The sequence below is a fragment of the Salvelinus fontinalis genome, chromosome 2 (assembly GCF_029448725.1).
Source record: "Salvelinus fontinalis isolate EN_2023a chromosome 2, ASM2944872v1, whole genome shotgun sequence".
NCBI classification, from domain to species: Eukaryota; Metazoa; Chordata; class Actinopteri; order Salmoniformes; family Salmonidae; genus Salvelinus; species Salvelinus fontinalis.
Window position 1 is genome coordinate 13290984 of NC_074666.1, and position 26980 is coordinate 13317963.

A 26980-nucleotide genomic window follows, 5' to 3' on the forward strand; every position below is an offset into this window, starting at 1 on the left:
AAGATTATCAGGGACCCCCCCCCAAACATTTTTTTACTCTGCCCCCACCCCAAGGACATTCATCACTGTTGCAGTTGTTAATATGTATGTTATAACTTTTTTGTTTTTATTTCACTCAATAATCATGCTGCTGCTCCCCCTGCGATCATTCCACCTCACCCCTTCAATGATCATGCTGCTGCTCCCCCTGCGATCATTCCACCTCACCCCTTTAATGATCATGCTGCTGCTCCCCCTGCGGTCATTCCACCTCACCCCTTCAATGATCATGCTGCTGCTCCCCCTGTAGTCATTCCACCTCACCCCTTCAATGATCATGCTGCTGCTCCCCTTGCAATCATTCCACCTCACCCCTTCAATGATCATGCTGCTGCTCCCCCTGCGGTCATTCCACCTCACCCTTTCAATGATCATGCTGCTGCTCCCCCTGTGGTCATTCCACCTCACCCCTTCAATGGTCCTGCTGCTGCTCCACCTGTGGTCATTCCACCTCACCCCTTCAACAGTCTTTATTCTGCCTCCACCCCAATGGACATTTATTTATTCAAAACTGACACAGTTGTTATTATGTATATAGTGCTATTTTTATATGACAATTTTCATTTGTTTATTTCACTTAAATCTGAGCTTGAAGCTTGAAGCCTAAAATTCCTGCAATCGCACCTGCAACCATGTACATGTGACTATTAAACACTCTGAATCTGGTGCTCTAATGTGTATGCAGTACTGTACTGTTTGTCCTGTCCAACTCCTCAGCCTCTTCCGGGCCCCTCGGACCATGGTACACAGAGCTCAGGACGTCCTGTGAGTAAAACAAACCCTCCTACTTTTGGGATGTGCCCTGTCCAGTGCCTCTCAGTGACTTCACTGAGTCAACAAATATCAGTTTATCACCTGCAAGTCTTTCATTATTCCTGAGTGTGTAAATACTTCCTGTCTACAGGAGGGAGGAGGCTGTGTTTGTTCCTGTCTACAGGAGGGGGAAGCTGGGTTTGTTCCTGTCTACAGGAGGGGAGAGGCTGTGTTTGTTCCTGTCTACAGGAGGGAGGAGGCTGTGTTTGTTCCTGTCTACAGGAGGGAGGAGGCTGTGTGTGTTCCTGTCTACAGGAGGGGGAGGCTGGGTTTGTTCCTGTCTACAGGAGGGGGGAGGCTGTGTTTGTTCCTGTCTACAGGAGGGAGGAGGCTGTGTGTGTTCCTGTCTACAGGAGGGGGAGGCTGGGTTTGTTCCTGTCTACAGGAGGGAGGAGGCTGTGTTTGTTCCTGTCTACAGGAGGGAGGAGGCTGTGTGTGTTCCTGTCTACAGGAGGGAGGAGGCTGTGTTTGTTCCTGTCTACAGGAGGGAGGAGGCTGTGTGTGTTCCTGTCTACAGGAGGGAGGAGGCTGTGTTTGTTCCTGTCTACAGGAGGGAGGAGGCTGTGTTTGTTCCTGTCTACAGGAGGGAGGAGGCTGTGTGTGTTCCTGTCTACAGGAGGGAGGAGGCTGTGTGTGTTCCTGTCTACAGGAGGGAGGAGGCTGTGTGTGTTCCTGTCTACAGGAGGGAGGAGGCTGTGTGTGTTCCTGTCTACAGGAGGGAGGAGGCTGTGTGTGTTCCTGTCTACAGGAGGGAGGAGGCTGTGTTTGTTCCTGTCTACAGGAGGGAGGAGGCTGTGTGTGTTCCTGTCTACAGGAGGGAGGAGGCTGTGTGTGTTCCTGTCTACAGGAGGGAGGAGGCTGTGTGTGTTCCTGTCTACAGGAGGGAGGAGGCTGTGTGTGTTCCTGTCTACAGGAGGGAGGAGGCTGTGTGTGTTCCTGTCTACAGGAGGGAGGAGGCTGTGTGTGTTCCTGTCTACAGGAGGGAGGAGGCTGTGTGTGTTCCTGTCTACAGGAGGGAGGAGGCTGTGTGTGTTCCTGTCTACAGGAGGGAGGAGGCTGTGTGTGTTCCTGTCTACAGGAGGGAGGAGGCTGTGTTTGTGCATTAGAGGGCTGCATTCAGACTGTGAATGTTACATACTGCACTGTGTTGTATGCTTTGGTGGATGCAATTAATGCTACAATGCTCTTTGGGACCATGTTCTTGTTAGAGGCTTGATCTATGGAATATAGCTGTGCTTTAGACTCATGAAAGACCCAGCAAACACACAACCATCACACAACGTTGTCTCCGTGTTGTTGGCCTCAACGTGTCATGGCTACTTTGTAACAACATTAGACAATTAAGCTCCATGGCTCTGCCCACACCAGATAATTTGTTGTTGTTGAGCTCCTAGCCTGTGAACGATATCCTCCTTCAGTCCCAGCCTCGAACTTAACATCCCTAGGAGTTGGTGTCAGAGACATGCATAGGGTTGGTGTCAGCTTTCCAAAGGCAGCTATATTTAAAACGTGTTGTCGCCCGGACGGCCAATCCCTCCCACCATCCTGCCGGCCTTCTAGCCTTCTAGCCAGGCCAAGTGGATGATGGTGTTACACACGTAAGTAGAACGGCGGCTCAGTTCTTGACTCCTGATGGACTTCCCGGTACCAACGCAGTCAGATGCATACAGGGGGGGGGGGGGGGGGGGTCTGACACGTGAGTATTTTCCCTTTGCCACTGCGCCACAGTTGAGATGTGTGGCGTAACTCTGGAATCAGAGACTTCTAGGGTCTACGGTAACATAGTGTCTTGTGACAGACAGACCGTTGACGTCATAACCACACTGAATAACGTAAATTAATCTTGGAATCATTGTCCAAACCGTCCAAGGAAACGAAACAAAACTAGAGAAGCAGACAGGACAGACGCCAGGCTGACAATGTCATTTAGAATGTATTCTTAACTGACTAACCTTCATTTAAGTTAAATTAACACATCAACTACCGCACTGCTAAAGCTAACTCTCTCTCCTCTGCTCTCATCCTTCTAGACCTATCGGCTGCCTTCGATACTGTGAACCATCAGATCCTCCTCTCCACCCTCTCCGAGTTGGGCATCTCCGGCGCGGCACACGCTTGGATTGCGTCCTACCTGACAGGTCGCTCCTACCAGGTGGCGTGGCGAGAATCTGTCTCCTCACCACGCGCTCTCACCACTGGTGTCCCCCAGGGCTCTGTTCTAGGCCCTCTCCTATTCTCGCTATACACCAAGTCACTTGGCTCTGTCATAACCTCACATGGTCTCTCCTATCATTGCTATGCAGACGACACACAATTAATCTTCTCCTTTCCCCCTTCTGATGACCAGGTGGCGAATCGCATCTCTGCATGTCTGGCAGACATATCAGTGTGGATGACGGATCACCACCTCAAGCTGAACCTCGGCAAGACGGAGCTGCTCTTCCTCCCGGGGAAGGACTGCCCGTTCCATGATCTCGCCATCACGGTTGACAACTCCATTGTGTCCTCCTCCCAGAGCGCTAAGAACCTTGGGGTGATCCTGGACAACACCCTGTCGTTCTCAACTAACATCAAGGCGGTGGCCCGTTCCTGTAGGTTCATGCTCTACAACATCCGCAGAGTACGACCCTGCCTCCTCCCAGAGCGCTAAGAACCTTGGCGTGATCCTGGACAACACCCTGTCGTTCTCAACTAACATCAAGGCGGTGGCCCGTTCCTGTAGGTTCATGCTCTACAACATCCGCAGAGTACGACCCTGCCTCACACAGGAAGCGGCGCAGGTCCTAATCCAGGCACTTGTCATCTCCCGTCTGGATTACTGCAACTCGCTGTTGGCTGGGCTCCCTGCCTGTGCCATTAAACCCCTACAACTCATCCAGAACGCCGCAGCCCGTCTGGTGTTCAACCTTCCCAAGTTCTCTCACGTCACCCCGCTCCTCCGCTCTCTCCACTGGCTTCCAGTTGAAGCTCGCATCCGCTACAAGACCATGGTGCTTGCCTACGGAGCTGTGAGGGGAACGGCACCTCAGTACCTTCAGGCTCTGATCAGGCCCTACACCCAAACAAGGGCACTGCGTTCATCCACCTCTGGCCTGCTCGCCTCCCTACCACTGAGGAAGTACAGTTCCCGCTCAGCCCAGTCAAAACTGTTCGCTGCTCTGGCACCCCAATGGTGGAACAAACTCCCTCACGACGCCAGGACAGCGGAGTCAATCACCACCTTCCGGAGACACCTGAAACCCCACCTCTTCAAGGAATACCTAGGATAGGATAAAGCAATCCTTCTGACCCCCCCCCCCCCCTTAAAAGATTTAGATGCACTATTGTAAAGTGGCTGTTCCACTGGATGTCATAAGGTGAATGCACCAATTTGTAAGTCGCTCTGGATAAGAGCGTCTGCTAAATGACTTAAATGTAATGTAAATGTTTACCTGAGGGTAACAAGCTAATAGGAGCCATATACCGGTACCTCACATAACAACAGAACATCGCTTCTGTGAGTGGCTGGCTTTCTGTGATGGGTAGGAGGGGATCTTAAATGTGACACCACGAAGCACTAACGCCCATTTTCCAGCAAGTAGCCTATAATGTGAGACATCAATCCCCCAAAGAAAGAGCATCAGTCGTCAGTCCGGAGCTAGAAGATCCCTGCCTTGCATGGTTGCGTCATGATGACCAACTGAGTGCCTAATGACGTAAGTCACCCTGATTAGTCACTCTCTTTCGGGATGTGAGCACTCAGTCTGTTTGACCTGACGAAGATCCGTTTCGGAGGGAAACGTTGTCAATAAAGCGATGAATTGGGAGCATAAACATTGTGCGGGCCTTCTTGTTCTTTACAGGTATGCTTCATTAGCCCAGAGCCTCACTTTTTAAGGATGTGTGTACTTTTCACTCTCTCTCTACCTCTCTCTCTACCACTCTCTCTCTCTCTCTCTGCCATGCTCTCTCTCTACCATTCTCTCCCTCTCTACCTCTCTCTCTCTACCTCTCTCTCTCTACCTCTCTCTGCCACTCTCTCTCTACCACTCTCTCTCTCTCTGCCATGCTCTCTCTCTACCTCTCTCTCTCTCTCTCTGCCATGCTCTCTCTCTACCTCTCTGCCTCTCTCTCTCTACCTCTCTCTGCCACTCTCTCCCTTTGCCACTATCTTTCTCTGCCACTCTCTCTCTTTGCCACTCTTTCTCTCTGCCACTCTTTCTCTCTGCCACTCTCTCTCTTTACCCACTCTCTCTCTGCCATGTCTAGTGGTCTGGATCCTCACATACTCAGGTAGCCTACTGACACACAGACTTCATATAGTCGCCTGTCATTCCTCAATCTGACCTCTAGAGGGACCTATTCTTCACCTTAACATGTCTTGGTCCTCAGTGGAACTACAGTAGGTTAGGTTCTACTGTGTGCCACTGACGTTAACCTTTCAAAAAGTTAAATTATGAAATTGGATGTAGAATTATAGTAATTATATAGTCATTATTAATATTATAGTAATTATACTTAAGAATCTGACCTCTTTAATCAGGAGAAATTAGTCATAAGTGTGAAAATTATTAATTTGTGTCAGCAAGCGGTTGATTACAGTGACTTAGTTTCCATGAGACACTTAGCTAAACTCAATGACTAGTGCAAAGCCTCCACCACTATCACCTGACCTGGCCCACTCCATCAGATGACCAATCAGTGCATCCACTGCTTTGGCCCATGTTGGTCCCTGTTGCTTCTGTTAGCCCCACATGGGCCCATGTTTCCCATTATTGGTTCCTGTTTCTCCCTGTTGGTTCCTGTTTCTCCCTGTTGGTTCCTGTTTCTCCCTGTTGGTTCCTGTTTCTCCCTGTTTCTCCCTGTTGGTTCCTGTTTCTCCCTGTTGGTTCCTGTTTCTCCCTGTTGGTTCCTGTTTCTCCCTGTTGGTCCCTGTTTCTCCCTGTTGGTCCCTGTTTCTCCCTGTTGGTTCCTGTTTCTCCCTGTTGGTTCCTGTTTCTCCCTGTTGGTTCCTGTTTCTCTCTGTTGGTTCCTGTTTCTCCCTGTTGGTTCCTGTTTCTCCCTGTTGGTTCCTGTTTCTCCCTGTTTCTCCCTGTTAGTTCCTGTTTCTCCCTGTTGGTTCCTGTTTCTCCCTGTTGGTTCCTGTTTCTCCCTGTTGGTCTCTGTTTCTCCCTGTTGTTTCCTGTTTCTCCCTATTGGTTCCTGTTTCTCCCTGTTGGTTCCTGTTTCTCCCTGTTGGTCTCTGTTTCTCCCTGTTGGTTCCTGTTTCTCCCTGTTGGTTCCTGTTTCTCCCTGTTGGTTCCTGTTTCTCCCTGTTGGTTCCTGTTTCTCCCTGTTGGTCTCTGTTTCTCCCTGTTGGTTCCTGTTTCTCCCTGTTGGTTCCTGTTTCTCCCTGTTGGTTCCTGTTTCTCCCTGTTGGTTCCTGTTACTCCCTGTTGGTTCCTGTTTCTCCCTGTTGGTTCCTGTTTCTCCCTGTTGGTCTCTGTTTCTCCCTGTTGGTTCCTGTTTCTCCCTGTTGGTTCCTGTTTCTCCCTGTTGGTTCCTGTTTCTCCCTGTTGGTCCCTGTTTCTCCCTGTTGGTCCCTGTTTCTCCCTGTTGGTTCCTGTTTCTCCCTGTTGGTTCCTGTTTCTCCCTGTTGGTTCCTGTTTCTCCCTGTTGGTTCCTGTTTCTCCCTGTTGGTTCCTGTTTCTCCCTGTTGGTTCCTGTTTCTCCCTGTTGGTTCCTGTTTCTCCCTGTTGGTCCCTGTTTCTCCCTGTTGGTTCTTGTTTCTCCCTGTTGGTTCCTGTTTCTCCCTGTTGGTTCCTGTTTCTCCCTGTTTCTCCCTGTTTTTCCCTGTTGGCCCCTGTTTCTCCCTGTTTCTCCCTGTTGGCCCCTGTGGCTTTAGGATCATATTTGTTTATTTACTGATGGATTCAGGATCAGGAGGCTCCAGTTTCAAAACCAAGGGAATGGATTGACTATTTGAGTGCATTGATACCTAACTAGATGGGGGTGGTTGAACGATTGGCAGTGGCATTTTTGGGTTACTGGGCTAAGGCTAAGCTAGATTTTGTGGGCATGCAGTGGTAAAGACCATGGTGTATGAGAGACCCACAAACACTTGCCTAATAACCCACTGCTGTGACATATGTGACTCACCACCTGGATTCAGTCTTATGTAGCAACATTTGAAATTGTGTTTTTTACATTGGATAAAAATAGAGACTGGTTTATCAGCAAAATGGTTTATCATACACAGCATTTGAGGAACAATGGGAAAGTAATTCTGCTTTGAAAGTTGATCAAGTTGTAAACTCACTTTTGAGAAAATGGCCTTTGAATGTTTATGTATCTAGTGAAGAGCTCTTCTTATACTGCTTGGCTTCACGAGTAACATTGCACCTCAATACTACAGTCAGCGTTAAACATTCTAACCATAGAAATAGTATTACATTCTAACATACCACTCTGTTCAGACTTTATGTCTCAGTTTTTATACATGGCAAATTATACAATCATTTACACCTCACATCTTCCATCTTACAATGAATACGGTCATCTTTATAAATCAGCCCATACATCATTCCTTTAAATTTATGGCCATACTGCTCACAGCTATCCAATCCTTTCAGATCTACAGGAGTGTCGTAGAGGGGGAGGGTCTAGGGGTCATGTGGTAGAGGTGGAGGGTCTAGGGGTCATGTCGTAGAGAGGAGGGTCTAGGGGTCATGTGGTAGAGAGGAGGGTCTAGGGGTCATGTCCTAGAGGAGGAGGGTCTAGGGGTCATGTGGTAGAGGAGGAGAGTCTAGTGGTCATGTCCTAGAGGAGGAGGGTCTAGGGGTCATGTCGTAGAGGTGGAGGGTCTAGGGGTCATGTCGTAGAGAGGAGGGTCTAGGGGTCATGTCCTAGAGGAGGAGGGTCTAGGGGTCATGTCGTAGAGAGGAGGGTCTAGGGGTCATGTCCTAGAGGAGGAGGGTCTAGGGGTCATGTGGTAGAGGAGGAGGGTCTAGTGGTCATGTCCTAGAGGAGGAGGGTCTAGGGGTCATGTCCTAGAGGAGGAGGGTCTAGGGGTCATGTCGTAGAGAGGAGGGTCTAGGGGTCATGTCCTAGAGGAGGAGGTTCTAGAGGTCATGTCCTAGAGGAGGAGGGTCTAGCGGTCATGTCGTAGAGGAGGAGGGTCTAGGGGTCATGTCGTAGAGAGGAGGGTCTAGGGGTCATGTCGTAGAGGAGGAGGGTCTAGAGGTCATGTCCTAGAGGAGGAGGGTCTAGGGGTCATGTCGTAGAGGAGGAGGGTCTAGGGGTCATGTCGTAGAGGAGGAGGGTCTAAGGGTCATGTCGTAGAGGTGGAGGGTCTAGGGGTAATGTCGCAGAGAGGAGGGTCTAGGGGTCATGTGGTAGAGGAGGAGGGTCTAGGGGTCATGTGGTAGAGGAGGAGGGTCTAGGGGTCATGTCGTAGAGGTGGAGGGTCTAGGGGTCATGTCGTAGAGAGGAGGGTCTAGGGGTCATGTCGTAGAGAGGAGGGTCTAGGGGTCATGTCGTAGAGAGGAGGGTCTAGGGGTCATGTCGTAGAGGAGGAGGGTCTAGGGGTCATGTCGTAGAGGCGGAGGGTCTAGGGGTCATGTCGTAGAGGAGGAGGGTCTAGGGGTCATGTCGTAGAGGAGGAGGGTCTAGGGGTCATGTCGTAGAGAGGAGGGTCTAGGGGTCATGTCGTAGAGGAGGAGGGTCTAGGGGTCATGTCGTAGAGGAGGAGGGTCTAGGGGTCATGTCGTAGAGGAGGAGGGTCTAGGGGTCATGTCCTAGAGGAGGAGGCTCTAGGGGTCATGTCGTAGAGGAGGAGGGTCTAGGGGTCATGTCGTGGAGAGGAGGGTCTAGGGGTCATGTCCTAGAGAGGAGGGTCTAGGGGTCATGTCGTAGAGAGGAGGGTCTAGGGGTCATGTCCTAGAGGAGGAGGGTCTAGGGGTCATGTCCTAGAGAGGAGGGTCTAGGGGTCATGTCGTAGAGGAGGAGGGTCTTCGGGTCATGTCGTAGAGAGGAGGGTCTAGGGGTCATGTCGTAGAGGAGGAGGGTCTAGGGGTCATGTCGTAGAGAGGAGGGTCTAGGGGTCATGTCATAGAGGAGGAGGGTCTAGGGGTCATGTCGTAGAGGGGGAGGGTCTAGGTGTCATGTCCTAGAGGAGGAGGGTCTAGGGGTCATGTCGTAGAGGAGGAGGGTCTAGTGGTCATGTCCTAGAGGAGGAGGGTCTAGGGGTCATGTCGTAGAGAGGAGGGTCTAGGGGTCATGTCGTAGAGAGGAGGGTCTAGGGGTCATGCGTAGAGGAGGAGGGTCTAGAGGTAATGTCGTAGAGGAGGAGTCTCTAGGGGTCATGTCGTAGAGGAGGAGGGTCTAGGGGTCATGTCGTAGAGAGGAGGGTCTAGGGGTCATGTCGTAGAGGAGGAGGGTCTAGGGGTCATGTCGTAGAGAGGAGGGTCTAGGGGTCATGTCCTAGAGGAGGAGGGTCTAGGGGTCATGTCGTAGAGAGGAGGGTCTAGGGGTCATGTCCTAGAGGAGGAGGCTCTAGGGGTCATGTCGTAGAGGAGGAGGGTCTAGGGGTCATGTCGTGGAGAGGAGGGTCTAGGGGTCATGTCGTAGAGGAGGAGGGTCTAGGGGTCATGTCGTAGAGGAGGAGGGTCTAGGGGTCATGTCCTAGAGAGGAGGGTCTAGGGGTCATGTCGTAGAGAGGAGGGTCTAGGGGTCATGTCCTAGAGGAGGAGGGTCTAGGGGTCATGTCATAGAGGAGGAGGGTCTAGGGGTCATGTCGTAGTGGGGGAGGGTCTAGGGGTCATGTCCTAGAGGAGGAGGGTCTAGGGGTCATGTCGTAGAGGAGGAGGGTCTAGTGGTCATGTCCTAGAGGAGGAGGGTCTAGGGTCATGTCGTAGAGAGGAGGGTCTAGGGGTCATGCGTAGAGGAGGAGGCTCTAGGGGTCATGTCCTAGAGGAGGAGGGTCTAGGGGTCATGTCGTAGAGAGGAGGGTCTAGGGGTCATGTCGTAGAGAGGAGGGTCTAGGGGTCATGTCGTAGAGGAGGAGGGTCGAAGGGGTCGTGTCCTAGAGGAGGAGAGTCTAGGGGTCATGTCGTAGAGAGGAGGGTCTAGGGGTCATGTCGTGGAGAGGAGGGTCTAGGGGTCATGTCGTAGAGGAGGAGGGTCTAGGGGTCATGTCCTAGAGGAGGAGGGTCTAGGGGGTCATGTCGTAGAGAGGAGGGTCTAGGGGTCATGTCGTGGAGAGGAGGGTCTAGGGGTCATGTCCTAGAGGAGGAGGGTCTAGGAGTCATGTCGTAGAGAGGAGGGTCTAGGGGTCATGTCCTAGAGAGGAGGGTCTAGGGGTCATGTCGTAGAGGAGGAGGGTCGAGGGGGTTGTGTCCTTAAGCCTTATTGCCCTTGAGGAAGAGGTAGGGCTTCTCCACCAACACGGTCAGCACATAGCCAATCACCACCGTCAAAATCATGTGACCCAGGAACAGATAAAACTGAGGAGGAAGAAAACAAAGGAAAACAACACAGTGTGATCATCTCCAGAAGAGCCGAAAGATGCATCTCCTTCAAGAATAATATTCTATTATGATCTACAGTAGTAGGCCTGTCCCAGATCTGTTTGTACTTACTTGCCAACTCAAGTCAAAAATGTTTGGCATGATAACAACTATGGAAGTTGGCTATGCAGCAGATACTTATCTGGGACTAGGTTACTACTGTGTGAAATACTTACAAAGTTCATGTCTGTGTAGTGTATAGGAGTCTCCTGTTTGCCGTTGTATAGTATAATAAGAACAGGATGGATCAGGTAACAGGCAAAGCTGATGTTGGACAAAGGAACCCACAGATTTAGTGACAGGAGGTTATCAACGAATCCTGGAGAGAGAGAGAGAGGGACAGAATATACAGCATGTGAGAGAGACACTGGGTAGTTACTGTAGACTGGGTAGTTACTGTAGACTGGGTAGTTACTGGAGACTGGGTAGTTACTGTAGACAGGATAGTTACTGTAGACTGGGTAGTTACTGTAGACTGGGTAGTTACTGTAGACAGGGTAGTTACTGTAGACTGGGTAGTTACTGGAGACTGGGTAGTTACTGGAGACAGGGTAGTTACTGTAGACAGGATAGTTACTGTAGACTGGGTAGTTACTGTAGACTGGGTAGTTACTGGAGACTGGGTAGTTACTGTAGACAGGATAGTTACTGTAGACTGGGTAGTTATTTGAGACTGGGTAGTTACTGTAGACAGGGTAGTTACTGTAGACTGGGTAGTTACTGGAGACTGGGTAGTTACTGGAGACAGGGTAGTTACTGTAGACTGGGTAGTTACTGGAGACAGGGTAGTTACTGTAGACAGGGTAGTTACTGTAGACTGGGTAGTTACTGTAGACAGGGTAGTTACTGGAGACTGGGTAGTTACTGGAGACAGGGTAGTTACTGGAGACTGGGTAGTTACTGGAGACTGGGTAGTTACTGTAGACTGGGTAGTTACTGAAGACTGGGTAGTTACTGAAGACTGGGTAGTTACTGTAGACTGGGTAGTTACTGTAGACTGGGTAGTTACTGGAGACTGGAGACTGGGTAGTTACTGGAGACTGGGTAGTTACTGTAGACTGGGTAGTTACTGTAGACTGGGCAGTTACTGAAGACTGGGTAGTTACTGTAGACAGGGTAGTTACTGTAGACAGGGTAGTTACTGTAGACTGGGTAGTTACTGGAGACTGGGTAGTTACTGGAGACTGGGTAGTTACTGAAGACTGGGTAGTTACTGAAGACTGGAGACTGGGTAGTTACTGGAGACTGGGTAGTTACTGAAGACTGGAGACTGGGTAGTTACTGTTGACAGGGTAGTTACTGTAGACAGGGTAGTTACTGTAGACTGGGTAGTTACTGTAGACTGGGTAGTTACTGTAGACAGGGTAATTACTGGAGACTGGGTAGTTACTGGAGACAGGGTAGTTACTGGAGACTGGGTAGTTACTGGAGACTGAGTAGTTACTGTAGACAGGGTAGTTACTGTAGACTGGGTAGTTACTGTAGACTGGGTAGTTACTGAAGACTGGAGACTGGGTAGTTACTGGAGACAGGGTAGTTACTGTAGACAGGGTAGTTACTGTAGACTGGGTAGTTACTGTAGACTGGGTAGTTACTGTAGACAGGGTAGTTACTGGAGACTGGGTAGTTACTGGAGACAGGGTAGTTACTGGAGACTGGGTAGTTACTGGAGACTGAGTAGTTACTGTAGACAGGGTAGTTACTGTAGACTGGGTAGTTACTGTAGACTGGGTAGTTACTGTAGACAGGGTAGTTACTGGAGACTCGGTAGTTACTGGAGACAGGGTAGTTACTGGAGACTGGGTAGTTACTGGAGACTGAGTAGTTACTGTAGACTGGGTAGTTACTGTAGACTGGGTAGTTACTGGAGACTGGGTAGTTACTGAAGACTGGGTAGTTACTGTAGACTGGGTAGTTACTGTAGACTGGGTAGTTACTGTAGACTGGGTAGTTACTGAAGACTGGGTAGTTACTGTAGACAGGGTAGTTACTGTAGACAGGGTAGTTACTGTAGACTGGGTAGTTACTGTAGACTGGGTAGTTACTGGAGACTGGGTAGTTACTGGAGACTGGGTAGTTACTGTAGACTGGGTAGTTACTGTAGACTGGGTAGTTACTGGAGACTGGGTAGTTACTGTAGACAGGGTAGTTACTGTAGACTGGGTAGTTACTGAAGACTGGGTAGTTACTGTAGACTGGAGACTGGAGACTGGGTAGTTACTGGAGACTGGGTAGTTACTGAAGACTGGGTAGTTACTGAAGACTGGAGACTGGGTAGTTACTGGAGACTGGGTAGTTACTGAAGACTGGAGACTGGGTAGTCACTGGAGACTGGGTAGTTACTGTAGACTGGGTAGTTACTGTAGACTGGGTAGTTACTGGAGACTGGGTAGTTACTGTAGACTGGGTAGTTACTGGAGACTGGGTAGTTACTGGAGACTGGGTAGTTACTGAAGACTGGGTAGTTACTGAAGACTGGGTAGTTACTGTAGACTGGAGACTGGGTAGTTACTGGAGACTGGGTAGTTACTGAAGACTGGGTAGTTACTGGAGACTGGGTAGTTACTGTAGACTGGAGACTGGGTAGTTACTGAAGACTGGGTAGTTACTGTAAACATGGTAGTTACTGGAGACTGGGTAGTTACTGTAGACTGGGTAGTTACTGAAGACTGGGTAGTTACTGTAGACTGGAGACTGGGTAGTTACTGTAAACATGGTAGTTACTGGAGACTGGGTAGTTACTGAAGACTGGGTAGTTATTTGAGACTGGGTAGTTACTGTAGACATGGTAGTTACTGTAGACTGGGTAGTTACTGTAGACTGGGTAGTTACTGGAGACAGGAGACTGGGTAGTTACTGTAGACATGGTAGTTACTGTAGACTGGGTAGTTACTGTAGACTGGGTAGTTACTGTAGACTGGGTAGTTACTGAAGACTGGGTAGTTACTGGAGACTGGGTAGTTACTGGAGACAGGAGACTGGGTAGTTACTGAAGATTGGGTAGTTACTGGAGACTGGGTAGTTACTGGAGACTGGAGACTGGGTAGTTACTGGAGACTGGAGACTGGGTAGTTACTGTAGACTGGGTAGTTACTGAAGACTGGAGACTGGGTAGTTACTGAAGATTGGGTAGTTACTGGAGACTGGGTAGTTACTGGAGACTGGAGACTGGGTAGTTACTGGAGACTGGGTAGTTACTGTAGACTGGGTAGTTACTGTAGACAGGGTAGTTACTGGAGACTGGGTAGTTACTGGAGACTGGAGACTGGGTAGTTACTGAAGACTGGGTAGTTACTGTAGACTGGGTAGTTACTGTAGACTGGGTAGTTACTGGAGACTGGGTAGTTACTGTAGATTGGGTAGTTACTGGAGACAGGGTAGTTACTGTAGATTGGGTAGTTACTGTAGACTGGGTAGTTACTGTAGACTGGGTAGTTACTGGAGACTGGGTAGTTACTGTAGACTGGGTAGTTACTGTAGACAGGGTAGTTACTGGAGACTGGGTAGTTACTGTAGACTGGGTAGTTACTGTAGACTGGGTAGTTACTGGAGACTGGGTAGTTACTGGAGACTGGGTAGTTACTGGAGACTGGGTAGTTACTGGAGACTGGGTAGTTACTGGAGACTGGGTAGTTACTGTAGACTGGGTAGTTACTGGAGACTGGAGACTGGGTAGTTACTGAAGACTGGGTAGTTACTGAAGACTGGGTAGTTACTGGAGACAGGGTAGTTACTGTAGACTGGGTAGTTACTGGAGACTGGGTAGTTACTGAAGACAGGGTAGTTACTGGAGACAGGATTTGTTTAAGGGCCAGGGATTTTACCTGACCACATGAGGAAAAAATCTGATCCTTTGCTAAAGGATATAACTAAGACTCTTACATAGAAAACAACTAGGGACCATAATTTGTACCGGTCAGATCAAATGGTCAGCAAAGACTCCTAACCCTAGATTTGTTCAGGAGAGTACGTCTGGGACTTGTGGTAGGTGGGTTGTCAGTGCTCAGGTCTCACCTCCGTATCCCTCCTCACAGGCCAGTATGATCCAGGCCACGGCCAGGGCCCAGAGGGAGCGATGGATCCCCTGGTAGAGGGCGTGAGGCGCGGACGGCTGGGGTGGGACATCCCGGAGGACATAGGCCAATCCTACCAATATCGCCATGACTGACAGGCAGCAGAACCAACCTACTGCAGCCTGCCACTGAGTTGTTACACAGACACAGGAGATGAGAGGGATATGTTATTGAAACAAAACAGACCTGTAGTGTTAAAAAAAACGTAAACCTTAATGCAAAAAAACACACACTTATATAGCATTAAAAGGTGGGTAAACCCTGTTCACAAAATTGTAAAGGTAGGTAACTGAGTTCACTGAGTGTTAAGCAGTTAAAGGTTATTCAGTTGATTCATATTATTACCTGATGTTTTAAAAGGTGGCCTTTCTTAGTTGTCATGCTTATCCCTGCCAGGATCCCGATCAGGTAGGGCCCGTATCTGGTGTAGGGTTTATTGTAGTAATACTGGAAGTAGTTTTCATACTTTCTGGACCATATACAACATGAACAATAATGGCAAAGTTGGAACAGAATATATATTATACTGGACATTTTCGGTGATTCATATTTGTAACAGTTGATCTGGTTTGATATAATATAATATGACATTTTCTTACAATTTTTTTTTTTTAATGATTTATGTAGGTCTTGAAAGCTTCATTATGCTTTTATAATTATTCTTTGGTTAAAGTGTTACCAGTTGATCTTACAATGTGGTAGTCTGGGTAATTTACAATGTGGTATTCTGGGTAACTTACAGTGTGGTAGTCTGGGTAACTTACAGTGTGGTAGTCTGGGTAATTTACAATGTGGTAGTCTGGGTAACTTACAGTGTGGTAGTCTGGGTAACTTACAGTGTGGTAGTCTGGGTAATTTACAATCTGGTAGTCTGGGTAACTTACAGTGTGGTAGTCTGGTGAACTTACAGTGTGGTAGTCTGGGTAATTTACAATGTGGTAGTCTGGGTAACTTACAGTGTGGTAGGCTGGTGAACTTACAGTGTGGTAGTCTGGGTAACTTACAATGTGGTAGTCTGGGTAACTTACAATGTGGTAGTCTGGGTAATTTACAGTGTGGTAGTCTGGGTAACTTACAGTGTGGTAGGCTGGTGAACTTACAGTGTGGTAGTCTGGGTAACTTACAGTGTGGTAGTCTGGGTAATTTACAGTGTGGTAGTCTGGGTAACTTACAGTGTGGTAGTCTGGGTAACTTACAGTGTGGTAGTCTGGGTAACTTACAGTGTGGTAGGCTGGTGAACTTACAGTGTGGTAGTTTGGGTAATTTACAGTGTGGTAGGCTGGGTAATTTACATTGTGGTAGTCTGGGTGAACTTACAGTGTGGTAGTCTGGGTAACTTACAATGTGGTAGTCTGGTTAACTTACAGTGTGGTAGGCTGGTGAATTTACAGTGTGGTAGTCTGGGTAATTTACAGTGTGGTAGGCTGGGTAACTTACAATGTGGTAGTCTGGGTAATTTACATTGTGGTAGTTTGGGTAATTTACAGTGTGGTAGTCTGGGTAATTTACAGTGTGGTATTCTGGGTAATTTACAGTGTGGTAGGCTGGTGAACTTACAGTGTGGTAGTCTGGGTAATTTACATTGTGGTAGTTTGGGTAACTTACAGTGTGGTAGGCTGGGTAATTTACAGTGTGGTAGACTGTGTAATGTACACTGTGGTAGTCTGGGTAATTTACAGTGTGGTAGTCTGGTGAACTTACAGTGTGGTAGGCTGGGTAATTTACAGTGTGGTAGTCTGGTGAACTTACAGTGTGGTAGGCTGGGTAATTTACAGTGGTAGTCTGGTGAACTTACAGTGTGGTAGTCTGGTGAACTTACAGTGTGGTAGGCTGGGTAATTTACAGTGTGGTAGTCTGGTGAACTTACAGTGTGGTAGGCTGGGTAATTTACAGTGTGGTAGGCTGGTGAACTTACAGTGTGGTAGGCTGGGTAACTTACAGTGTGGTAGGCTGGTGAATTTACAGTGTGGTAGTCTGGGTAATTTACAGTGTGGTAGGCTGGGTAACTTACAATGTGGTAGTCTGGGTAATTTACATTGTGGTAGTTTGGGTAATTTACAGTGTGGTAGTCTGGGTAATTTACAGTGTGGTATTCTGGGTAATTTACAGTGTGGTAGGCTGGTGAACTTACAGTGTGGTAGTCTGGGTAATTTACATTGTGGTAGTTTGGGTAACTTACATTGTGGTAGGCTGGGTAATTTACAGTGTGGTAGACTGTGTAATTTACACTGTGGTAGTCTGGGTAATTTACAGTGTGGTAGTCTGGTGAACTTACAGTGTGGTAGTCTGGGTAATTTACAGTGTGGTAGTCTGGTGAACTTACATTGTGGTAGTCTGGGTAACTTACAGTGTGGTAGTCTGGGTAATTTACAGTGTGGTAGGCTGGGTAATTTACAGTGTGGTAGTCTGGTGAACTTACAGTGTGGTAGGCTGGGTAATTTACAGTGGTAGTCTGGTGAACTTACAGTGTGGTAGTCTGGTGAACTTACAGTGTGGTAGGCTGGGTAATTTACAGTGTGGTAGTCTGGTGAACTTACAGTGTGGTAGGCTGGGTAATTTACAGTGTGGTAGGCTGGTGAACTTACAGTGTGGTAGGCTGGGTAACTTACAGTGTGGTAGGCTGGTGAATTTACAGTGTGGTAGTCTGGGTAATTTACAGTGTGGTAGGCTGGGTAACTTACAATGTGGTAGTCTGGGTAATTTACATTGTGGTAGTTTGGGTAATTTACAGTGTGGTAGTCTGGGTAATTTACAGTGTGGTATTCTGGGTAATTTACAGTGTGGTAGGCTGGTGAACTTACAGTGTGGTAGTCTGGGTAATTTACATTGTGGTAGTTTGGGTAACTTACATTGTGGTAGGCTGGGTAATTTACAGTGTGGTAGACTGTGTAATTTACACTGTGGTAGTCTGGGTAATTTACAGTGTGGTAGTCTGGTGAACTTACAGTGTGGTAGTCTGGGTAATTTACAGTGTGGTAGTCTGGTGAACTTACATTGTGGTAGTCTGGGTAACTTACATTTTGGTAGGCTGGTGAACTTACAGTGTGGTAGGCTGGTGAGCTTACAGTGTGGTAGGCTGGGTAACTTACAGTGTGGTAGTCTGGGTAATTTACAGTGTGGTAGGCTGGGTAACTTACAGTGTGGTAGTCTGGGTAATTTACAGTGTGGTAGTCTGGGTAACTTACAGTGTGGTAGTCTGGGTAACTTACAGTGTGGTAGTCTGGGTAACTTACAGTGTGGTAGTCTGGGTAATTTACAGTGTGGTAGTCTGGTGAATTTACAGTGTGGTAGGCTGGGTAATTTACAGTGTGGTAGGCTGGTGAACTTACAGTGTGGTAGGCTGGTGAACTGGGAGGTGCAATAGGGCAGTGAGAACAGCGCTAGTCAGACTGGACAGAAACAGCAGAGCTGAAGCCACACCAACCAGAACACCTTTGTTCCTGAAAGAGAGAAGGAGGTTTATTGAGAAAGAAATAGAATGATCATTAGAATAGGCATTTTGCATTGTGAATGACTTACAGCCTATAGAGGTAGATGAGCAGGGGGGTTGTTGCATAGAACTGGAAATCCAGGGACAGATACCAGGTCCATGGAGCACACTGTAGAGACAGATGACCTCTGCATTATCTCAGTCATAACCAACAGTCATAGATAATGACATATTACATCTGCATTATCTCAGTCACAACCAACAGTCATAGATAATGACAGATGACCTCTGCATTATCTCAGTCACAACCAACAGTCATAGATAATGACATATTACATCTGCATTATCTCAGTCATAACCAACAGTCATAGATAATGACATATTACCTCTGCATTATCTCAGTCGTAACCAACAGTCATAGATAATGACATATTACCTCTGCATTATCTCAGTCATAACCAACAGTCATAGATAATGACAGATGACCTCTGCATTATCTCAGTCACAACCAACAGTCATAGATAATGACAGATGGCCTCTGCATTATCTCAGTCATAACCAACAGTCATAGATAATGACAGATGGCCTCTGCATTATCTCAGTCATAACCAACAGTCATAGATAATGACATATTATCCCTGCATTATCTCAGTCGTAACCAACAGTCATAGATAATGACAGATGACCTCTGCATTATCTCAGTCATAACCAACAGTCATAGATAATAACAGATGACCTCTGCATTATCTCAGTCATGACCAACAGTCATAGATAATGGCAGATGACCTCTGCATTATCTCAGTCATAACCAACCGTCATAGATAATGACAGATGGCCTCTGCATTATCTCAGTCATAACCAACAGTCATATATTTTGTACACTGTTTGTGTGTTTGTCCTGTCTGAAGCACCCTTTCAGCCTTGAACGAATTGCCCCTCTGGGATTAATAAAGGTTTATTGTAGTGGCTACTACCAGTCCAAACATTTCAGTGTAGTACTACTACTGCTAAAGAAATGACACTTATAGGTTATCTAAAAGGCTCACTATGTCAATGGTGGTGAAGAGGTTGTTGACCAGTAGTAAGCTAGGGTTAAGGTTAGGTTGAGGGTTAGGGGTTAGAGTAGTGGTTAGGTTAGGGGTTAGGTTTAGTGTTGTGGTTAGGGTCATTCTCACTGTGTCAGTGATGGTGAAGAGGTTGTTGACCAGTAGTACGCTAGGGTTAAGGTTAGGTTTAGGGTTAGGGGTTAGAGTAGTGGTTAGGTTAGGGGTTAGGTTTAGTGTAGTGGTTAGGGTCATTCTCACTATGTCAGTGATGGTGAAGAGGTTGTTGACCAGTAGCAGGTTGGACCACCAGTACTTTTTACAGTTGATGATCTCATCCTCGGCAATGAACCAGAATGCGCCTCTCTGGACCACGGAGAAGAGGCCGATAGCGAGACACACGATGAAGAGGTGCAGCGGCTGGACTCTGGGAGGGAGGGCAGGACAATAACAAATCAACAATGATCAAAACATACAGCAGATTGGTGTTGTGGTTCTATAAACAGACTGTAATGATTTCAGTGTTCCAGGTCACCCTTACACATAGCATTCAGGGTCTCTCCTGGTTAAATTAAAGTTGAGGAGTGATGGATTTACCTTTTAAACCTCTTGAAGAGGAAGTTGGCCACCAGACCTGGACTCAGTTTGTCCTCCGCTCTCTGGATGGACCCCAGCAGGGACCTTGCACTCAAAAGACCCCTGGGACACAGACCAGACAGGTGCAGATCAGTGATTACTTTGAGGAAGGAAGGATGCATATATGCAGTACACTCTTAGAAAAAAGGGTTCTTCATCTTTCCCCATAGGATAATCCTTTTTGGTTCCAGGTAGAACCATTTTGGTTTCCATGTAGAACCCTCTTTAGAAAGGGTTCTACATGGAACATAAAAGGGTTCTACCTGCAACCAAAAAGGGTTCTTCAAAAGGTTCTCCTATGGGGACAGCCGAAGAACCCTTTAAGGTTCTAGATAGAAAGAAATGTGCTAAGAGTGGAGTTGAACTGGGCTGTGTTCTCACCCTAGGAGCAGAAAGGTATCCACAGCCAGATAGACAGGTCCACTGAAGGCAAACACATGCAGAGGGTTTTTCTCCACTGTCTCTTTCCATCTCTTGTCATTATCTGTAATCAGTGAATTGTATATCTGTATCTGTAAATAGCTGATATTAATATCAAATTCATTCATCAAGTATTGTAGATAGAATTTTTACGGTATACTATCCTTTCAAACGCTAAGTCTGAAATAGCCGCCTGTCCCTTTTAATAGCTGGGCATCGGCACATACCCGGCCTAACCCTTATTGGAACAGTGGTTGGCAGGTCTGCCTACAAGCTGGGAGACGTGGGTTTGAGACCTGCAAGGGCCATTCGCAAGAATTGCTACAGTACAGAGAATGAGTATTTCCTCTGAGACATACCTAGGTTGTTCCAGGCGCTGAGCTGGACAGTGTGTCCACAGATTATCCATAGAAGGCTAAAGATGCGGATCCCATTCAGGGAGGAGTAGCCTCCACCTGGGCTAGCTGTAGAGAGGACCTCCTGGCTGCAGGCCTGGAAGGAGAAGGCCTGGAGCCACGAGTACATACAACCTGTAGGCAGACAGCAGGAGTGTGGGTTAGTTAGTTAGGAATGATGCATCAAATCAACCCAGTGTACAGTTTTTCTGTTGATGTATGCAATGACACTTTTTCACCTGCAATAAAACCTTTTTTTTCTGAGATCAAAATTCAGGAAACTATAAAGAGCTCCAGTAATGAATAAATATGAATAATATATCCCAGACAAAGCATCAGTAGTCCAGTGTGTTTGTAGATTTGTGGTGCAGACTATTCAAAAAGATGTTGTACTTGCTCTTCTTACTGCCGTCCTCCTCCCCCTCTTCCTCTTCCTCCTCTGTGTATTGCTCCATCTGGCTGTCCAGTTGTCCAGAGCAGCTGTTACTGCCTCCACCACTAGACGTGCCGTTGGATATCAGCGTCCCATAGAGGTTTGGGTCCCTGGTTTTCAGAGAAGAAGACTCTACTCCAGGACCAACCTCTCTGTTTCTCTGCCATCTCACTATGGCCACGAACAGGGTTGCAGTCAAGGGGACGGCCACCAACGCACAACACACAAATCTGAGGGACGGATGGGGACAGAGTCAAACAAACCTGACGGACAGATAGGAACAGAGTCAGACATCCCAAATCACTTTCTTGGACTTTGGATTGAGTTTTTGGACTATCTGTGGATGTTAGTTAGATACTCAGAATGAAATCATTTTTGTAAGTATCCCATCTACGCAGATTCGATATGGTTGGGGTTAGAGTTATGACGTACAGGCAGGTGACAACAGTGTCATGGCTACACATGAAGATCCAAGGGCTCAGATCAGCTTGGCATGGTTGACAAATAACCAGGCCCTCTCTCACCCACAGAAGAGGGGAAGGGGGGCTGGGCCGCTTTTTGACACCTCACACCCGGTTGTACATTTTAAGCAGCAGAACTCTCTCTGTACCCGGAAAACTAACATCTATTTTGTGATGTAATATTTTTTTAAATCAAAATTGTATAGCGACAATACTGTAACTTGAAAAGTATACACATTGTATATGTCAGGTTTTCATCGTATATGTTGTGGTGAGACATGAACAATGATGAACATATTTTTGTTATGATAGTAATGGGGTTTTCGTTTTCTAACGAGATCATAGATTTGATGATACTTTGCACCAGTAAGTAGCCTAGCCACCAAGGGAGCTCAGAGATTGTGTCAGGATGATGGAATTTCCCTTTTACGGAGAGTGCATAAAGGCTTGGAAGAGAAATTAACATCAGACCAGAAAGACGTGAGACCGTGGTCCACATGTTTGAAATGGTTAGAACTTAACCTCAACACGAGGTGAAGAAGATACACTCTCAGGACATCGCCGGTCTGCAGCTGCGCATGTAAGTGGTTCAATTCTGACTATTCACACGAGCTAAGAGCTAACAAGTTCTGAACAAAGACACCACTGGTGACCGGACAACTAAAAATAAGGACATTGTGACCTCTGGTGGACAATCACAGCCTTACAAGTGAGCTGAGTGAATACACAGCCAAATAACCCCTTTCAAGAAAGGTTGGTTTCACCAGAGCAAGACAACAAACGACGGCATTCACACATAAATACATTAATGATGATTTTTTACTCCAAACGGGCGGTGGTTCAAGGTGTGCAAGGTATTAGGATTACTTTGAGGGTAGTTTCCAAATATATCAACAATAAGTGTCTCTTTCCCTTTGTCTCTCTCTCTCTCTCTCTCTCTCCATCTATGTTTTAACAAGCCATCATATCTTGTCAGTCCACTAGAGACCTTTGTCTCATGTACGTGTGTATGTTTATTCTGTGTTATTATTTAGTTAGCTAGTAAATAATTAAACCAATTTGTGTGGTACGAAATGATCAGTAAGGCTGGGGTTTTTGCGGATCCAAGAAGGTTGCGATCGTTCAGATCATGAGACTGATATGAGGTAATGATTAATAAATTACTGTTATCAATATATAACTTCTAGGTCTTCTGGAGTTTAATTTGAGAGATGGTAACTCGTTAAACAACTTATTCCGTGGTGCCCCAAATCTTAATGAGTTAATTGTTACATTATTAATTTAATCGAGTAACAATTAAACATAGTTAGTGGATTGAATAAATAACAGTCATCAGATTAATGAAAGTAAAGTCACGACAACAGACAGGTCTGGAGCACCGGTATGAGTTAGACACAGGGGTCAGTGGCAGGGTTAGGTGTCAGGGGTTAGGGTGAACTGTACTCACAGGCAGGTGACAACAGACAGGTCTGGAGCACCAGTATGGGACAGACACTGGGTCATGAACAGGCCCTGAGTGGACTGGGCCAGTAGGGTGGATGGTACTGGAGGGATCAGGGAGGTCCTGGCCTGCTGGAAGGTCTCTGGGGACACAGACACAATGGGTACAAGTCATAATAACAACGTAATACATGCTTATAACTGTTTCTAAATGCTTTATGGATCATTCTAAATGTTATTCATGCTATTGCAGACAAAGCTACTGACCGTAAACAACTAGTGTCTGAACCTCTTCCTCCACACAGGAATCAGGAACACATATTCCAACAAAGTACTGGATTGGGTCCTGTGTTAGAACAACATTATAGTACTGTAATTAATTTATCTGAATGTACATACTGTAGTTAGAATCAAATAGAATACAATAACATATGATATAATTAAATACTACAATAGAGAGTTGTAGCAGTGTGACTATATAAAAAAATAAGGGTTTATTTCCTCACTTGTTTGAGGAAGACCTGGCAGTACTGCCCAGTAAAGGAGGGTCCCTGGACAGACAGACACTCCTGGAGAGACCCAGGCCTGTTCACGTTGCCCCCCACCACATCACTACCCATCTTCCCAAAGGCATCATACACTAGATGGACACAAAACATACACATACCAATGAGTGATTGCTACGCTAAGCTATGAAATATCTTTTGAAATGTTATAGACATGTTGTTTCAAAACTAATGCAGTCATGTCTCTGACACCACATGTTGTTAGAGAAATAAACAACTATTCATTTAATTAACATTAAAAAAGGTTTTGCCCCAAAAATATTTGTTGTAAGTAACCAGACCCTGAGAATTACAGAGAAATCTGAAAAGGATCAAATTAAGCCTCCTGTAAACTTCAGACAAGTGAAAACATGGCAAATAGTCAGTCCTATCTTTCTTCAATCACATTATATATGTAACCTTTATTTAACTAGGCAAGTCAGTTAATGACAAATTCTTATTTACAATGACGGCCTACCAGGGAATAGTGGGTTAACTGCCTTAACTGCAGAACGACAGATATTTACCTTGTCAGCTCAGGATTCGATCCAGCAACCTTTCGGTTACTGGCCCAACGATCTAACCACTAGGCTATCTGCCGCCCCACGTCAACAATAAGAAAACCTTTTATTTTTTTCAAATAGAGGTCAAGTACTCACTTAAAGCAGCATATTCACTGGGCAGGTCCTTGTTTAGCTCTGAGAGGAAAGTCCTGGTGTCCTGCGTGCATTTCTCAGAGACATTCATGGAATATACTGCTAAAGAACACAACGTTAAGCAGTGGACCAAACAACTAGCCCTCCACAGTAGCACCATCTTGGGGAGGATAGCATCCTTCCATTTCGTGACTAGGACCTTTAAATAAGGTTAAGACTTACATGGTCACAGTGGAAGTGATGATGACTTCCGGTTAGGTAATCTGTAGCTTGACCAATCAGCGTGGTAATTGGTGGCTTCACACATGAATGTGAGTGACCAGTCCCCTGGCACACTAAACCAGCTGTCAATGGCTTTTGATCCAACAGGTACATGTAATGAGTCTTTCATCGCAAATATCATTCAATCAAACGTTTATTCATGAAGCAATAACGATCTTCTCTCATAATATTGACTGATTAGTGAGGCCATACAGGCTTGAATTGAAATGTTACGGTGTCACTAAATTGTTAATCTAATCCAATCGAATTGAAATTCAAATCCCATGAAGACCAACTACACATTTTGGACAGGAAATGAGTTCATTATGTGTGTTGAAGGTCAAATGTGACTCATAACATGGATGTAATTGGCAGTTAAGAAGTCTGTAAACTGCTTGCTTGACGTCAACACATGTATCACTGCGTGTCCTAATGACACCCTTGGATGGGATTAACGTACACCATACAGCCTTGAAGCAAAGAGAGAGGAGAGAAAGAGACCATAGCAGGGAAGAGAAAGGAGAGTCTATAGCAGGGAAGAGAAAGGAGAGTCTATAGCAGGGAAGAGAAATGAGAGACTGTAGCAGGGAAGAGAAAGGAGAGAAAGTCTATAGCAGGGAAGAGAAAGGAGAGACTGTAGCAGGGAAGAGAAAGGAGAGACTGTAGCAGGGAAGAGAAATGAGAGAAAGTCTGTAGCAGGGAAGAGAAAGGAGAGACTGTAGCAGGGAAGAGAAAGGAGAGACTGTAGCAGGGAAGAGAAATGAGAGACTGTAGCAGGGAAGAGAAAGGAGAGACTGTAGCAGGGAAGAGAAATGAGAGAAAGTCTGTAGCAGGGAAGAGAAAGGAGAGACTGTAGCAGGGAAGAGAAAGGAGAGACTGTAGCAGGGAAGAGAAATGAGAGACTGTAGCAGGGAAGAGAAAGGAGAGACTGTAGCAGGGAAGAGAAATGAGAGAGTGTAGCAGGGAAGAGAAAGGAGAGACTGTAGCAGGGAAGAGAAAGGAGAGACTGTAGCAGGGAAGAGAAATGAGAGACTGTAGCAGGGAAGAGAAAGGAGAGACTGTAGCAGGGAAGAGAAAGGAGAGACTGTAGCAGGGAAGAGAAAGGAGAGACTGTAGCAGGGAAGAGAAAGGAGAGACTGTAGCAGGGAAGAGAAATGAGAGACTGTAGCAGGGAAGAGAAAGGAGAGAGTGTAGCAGGGAAGAGAAATGAGAGACTGTAGCAGGGAAGAGAAAGTAGAGACTGTAGCAGAGAAGAGAAAGTAGAGACTGTAGCAGAGAAGAGAAAGTAGAGACTGTAGCAGGGAAGACAAAGTAGAGACTGTAGCAGGGAAGAGAAAGGAGAGACTGTGGCAGGGAAGAGAAAGGAGAGAAAGTCTGTAGCAGGGAAGAGAAATGAGAGACTGTAGCAGGGAAGAGAAAGGAGAGAGTGTGGCAGGGAAGAGAAAGGAGAGACTGTAGCAGGGAAGAGAAAGGAGAGACTGTAGCAGGGAAGAGAAATGAGAGACTGTAGCAGGGAAGAGAAAGGAGAGACTGTAGCAGGGAAGAGAAAGGAGAGACTGTAGCAGGGAAGAGAAAGGAGAGACTGTAGCAGGGAAGAGAAAGGAGAGACTGTAGCAGGGAAGAGAAATGAGAGAGTGTAGCAGGGAAGAGAAAGGAGAGAGTGTAGCAGGGAAGAGAAATGAGAGACTGTAGCAGGGAAGAGAAAGGAGAGACTGTAGCAGGGAAGAGAAATGAGAGAGTGTAGCAGGGAAGAGAAATGAGAGACTGTAGCAGGGAAGAGAAAGGAGAGACTGTAGCAGGGAAGAGAAAGGAGAGACTGTAGCAGGGAAGAGAAAGTAGAGACTGTAGCAGGGAAGAGAAAGGAGAGAAAGTCTATAGCAGGGAAGAGAAAGGAGAGACTGTAGCAGGGAAGAGAAAGGAGAGACTGTAGCAGGGAAGAGAAATGAGAGACTGTAGCAGGGAAGAGAAAGGAGAGACTGTAGCAGGGAAGAGAAATGAGAGAAAGTCTGTAGCAGGGAAGAGAAAGGAGAGACTGTAGCAGGGAAGAGAAAGGAGAGACTGTAGCAGGGAAGAGAAATGAGAGACTGTAGCAGGGAAGAGAAAGGAGAGACTGTAGCAGGGAAGAGAAATGAGAGAGTGTAGCAGGGAAGAGAAAGGAGAGACTGTAGCAGGGAAGAGAAAGGAGAGACTGTAGCAGGGAAGAGAAATGAGAGACTGTAGCAGGGAAGAGAAAGGAGAGACTGTAGCAGGGAAGAGAAAGGAGAGACTGTAGCAGGGAAGAGAAAGGAGAGACTGTAGCAGGGAAGAGAAAGGAGAGACTGTAGCAGGGAAGAGAAATGAGAGACTGTAGCAGGGAAGAGAAAGGAGAGAGTGTAGCAGGGAAGAGAAATGAGAGACTGTAGCAGGGAAGAGAAAGTAGAGACTGTAGCAGAGAAGAGAAAGTAGAGACTGTAGCAGAGAAGAGAAAGTAGAGACTGTAGCAGGGAAGACAAAGTAGAGACTGTAGCAGGGAAGAGAAAGGAGAGACTGTGGCAGGGAAGAGAAAGGAGAGAAAGTCTGTAGCAGGGAAGAGAAATGAGAGACTGTAGCAGGGAAGAGAAAGGAGAGAGTGTGGCAGGGAAGAGAAAGGAGAGACTGTAGCAGGGAAGAGAAAGGAGAGACTGTAGCAGGGAAGAGAAATGAGAGACTGTAGCAGGGAAGAGAAAGGGGAGACTGTAGCAGGGAAGAGAAATGAGAGACTGTAGCAGGGAAGAGAAAGGAGAGACTGTAGCAGGGAAGAGAAATGAGAGACTGTAGCAGGGAAGAGAAAGG

At 46.8% G+C, this 26980-nt stretch overlaps 1 protein-coding gene across 1 annotated transcript; it reads right to left on the reverse strand.

The window, feature by feature from the left end:
* Positions 1 to 7039: 7039 nt before the first annotated feature.
* Positions 7040 to 24207, reverse strand: oacyl (O-acyltransferase like). The gene is made up of 15 exons (XM_055864217.1): positions 23912 to 24207; positions 23214 to 23347; positions 22975 to 23053; positions 22715 to 22850; positions 20771 to 21036; positions 20338 to 20508; positions 19940 to 20042; positions 19520 to 19621; positions 19184 to 19349; positions 17969 to 18048; positions 17779 to 17889; positions 14795 to 14918; positions 14391 to 14577; positions 10553 to 10695; positions 7040 to 10313 (listed from the first exon to the last, which is right to left on the reverse strand). The coding sequence occupies exons 1-15, from the start codon at positions 24066 to 24068 to the stop codon at positions 10209 to 10211; spliced, it is 2064 nt and encodes a 687-aa protein (XP_055720192.1). The 5' UTR covers positions 24069 to 24207; the 3' UTR covers positions 7040 to 10208.
* Positions 24208 to 26980: the final 2773 nt, after the last annotated feature.

Excerpts from the sequence above, each read along its gene's own strand:
- oacyl (XM_055864217.1), bottom strand. The coding sequence starts at position 24,068 with ATGGTGCTACTGTGGAGGGCTAGTTGTTTGGTCCACTGCTTAACGTTG. Across the intron at positions 19,622-19,939 it reads GATACCTTTCTGCTCCTAGG|GGGTCTTTTGAGTGCAAGGT; the intron begins GTGAGAACACAG and ends TCTGTGTCCCAG. Across the intron at positions 14,578-14,794 it reads GCCACCTTTTAAAACATCAG|TGGCAGGCTGCAGTAGGTTG; the intron begins GTAATAATATGA and ends GTAACAACTCAG.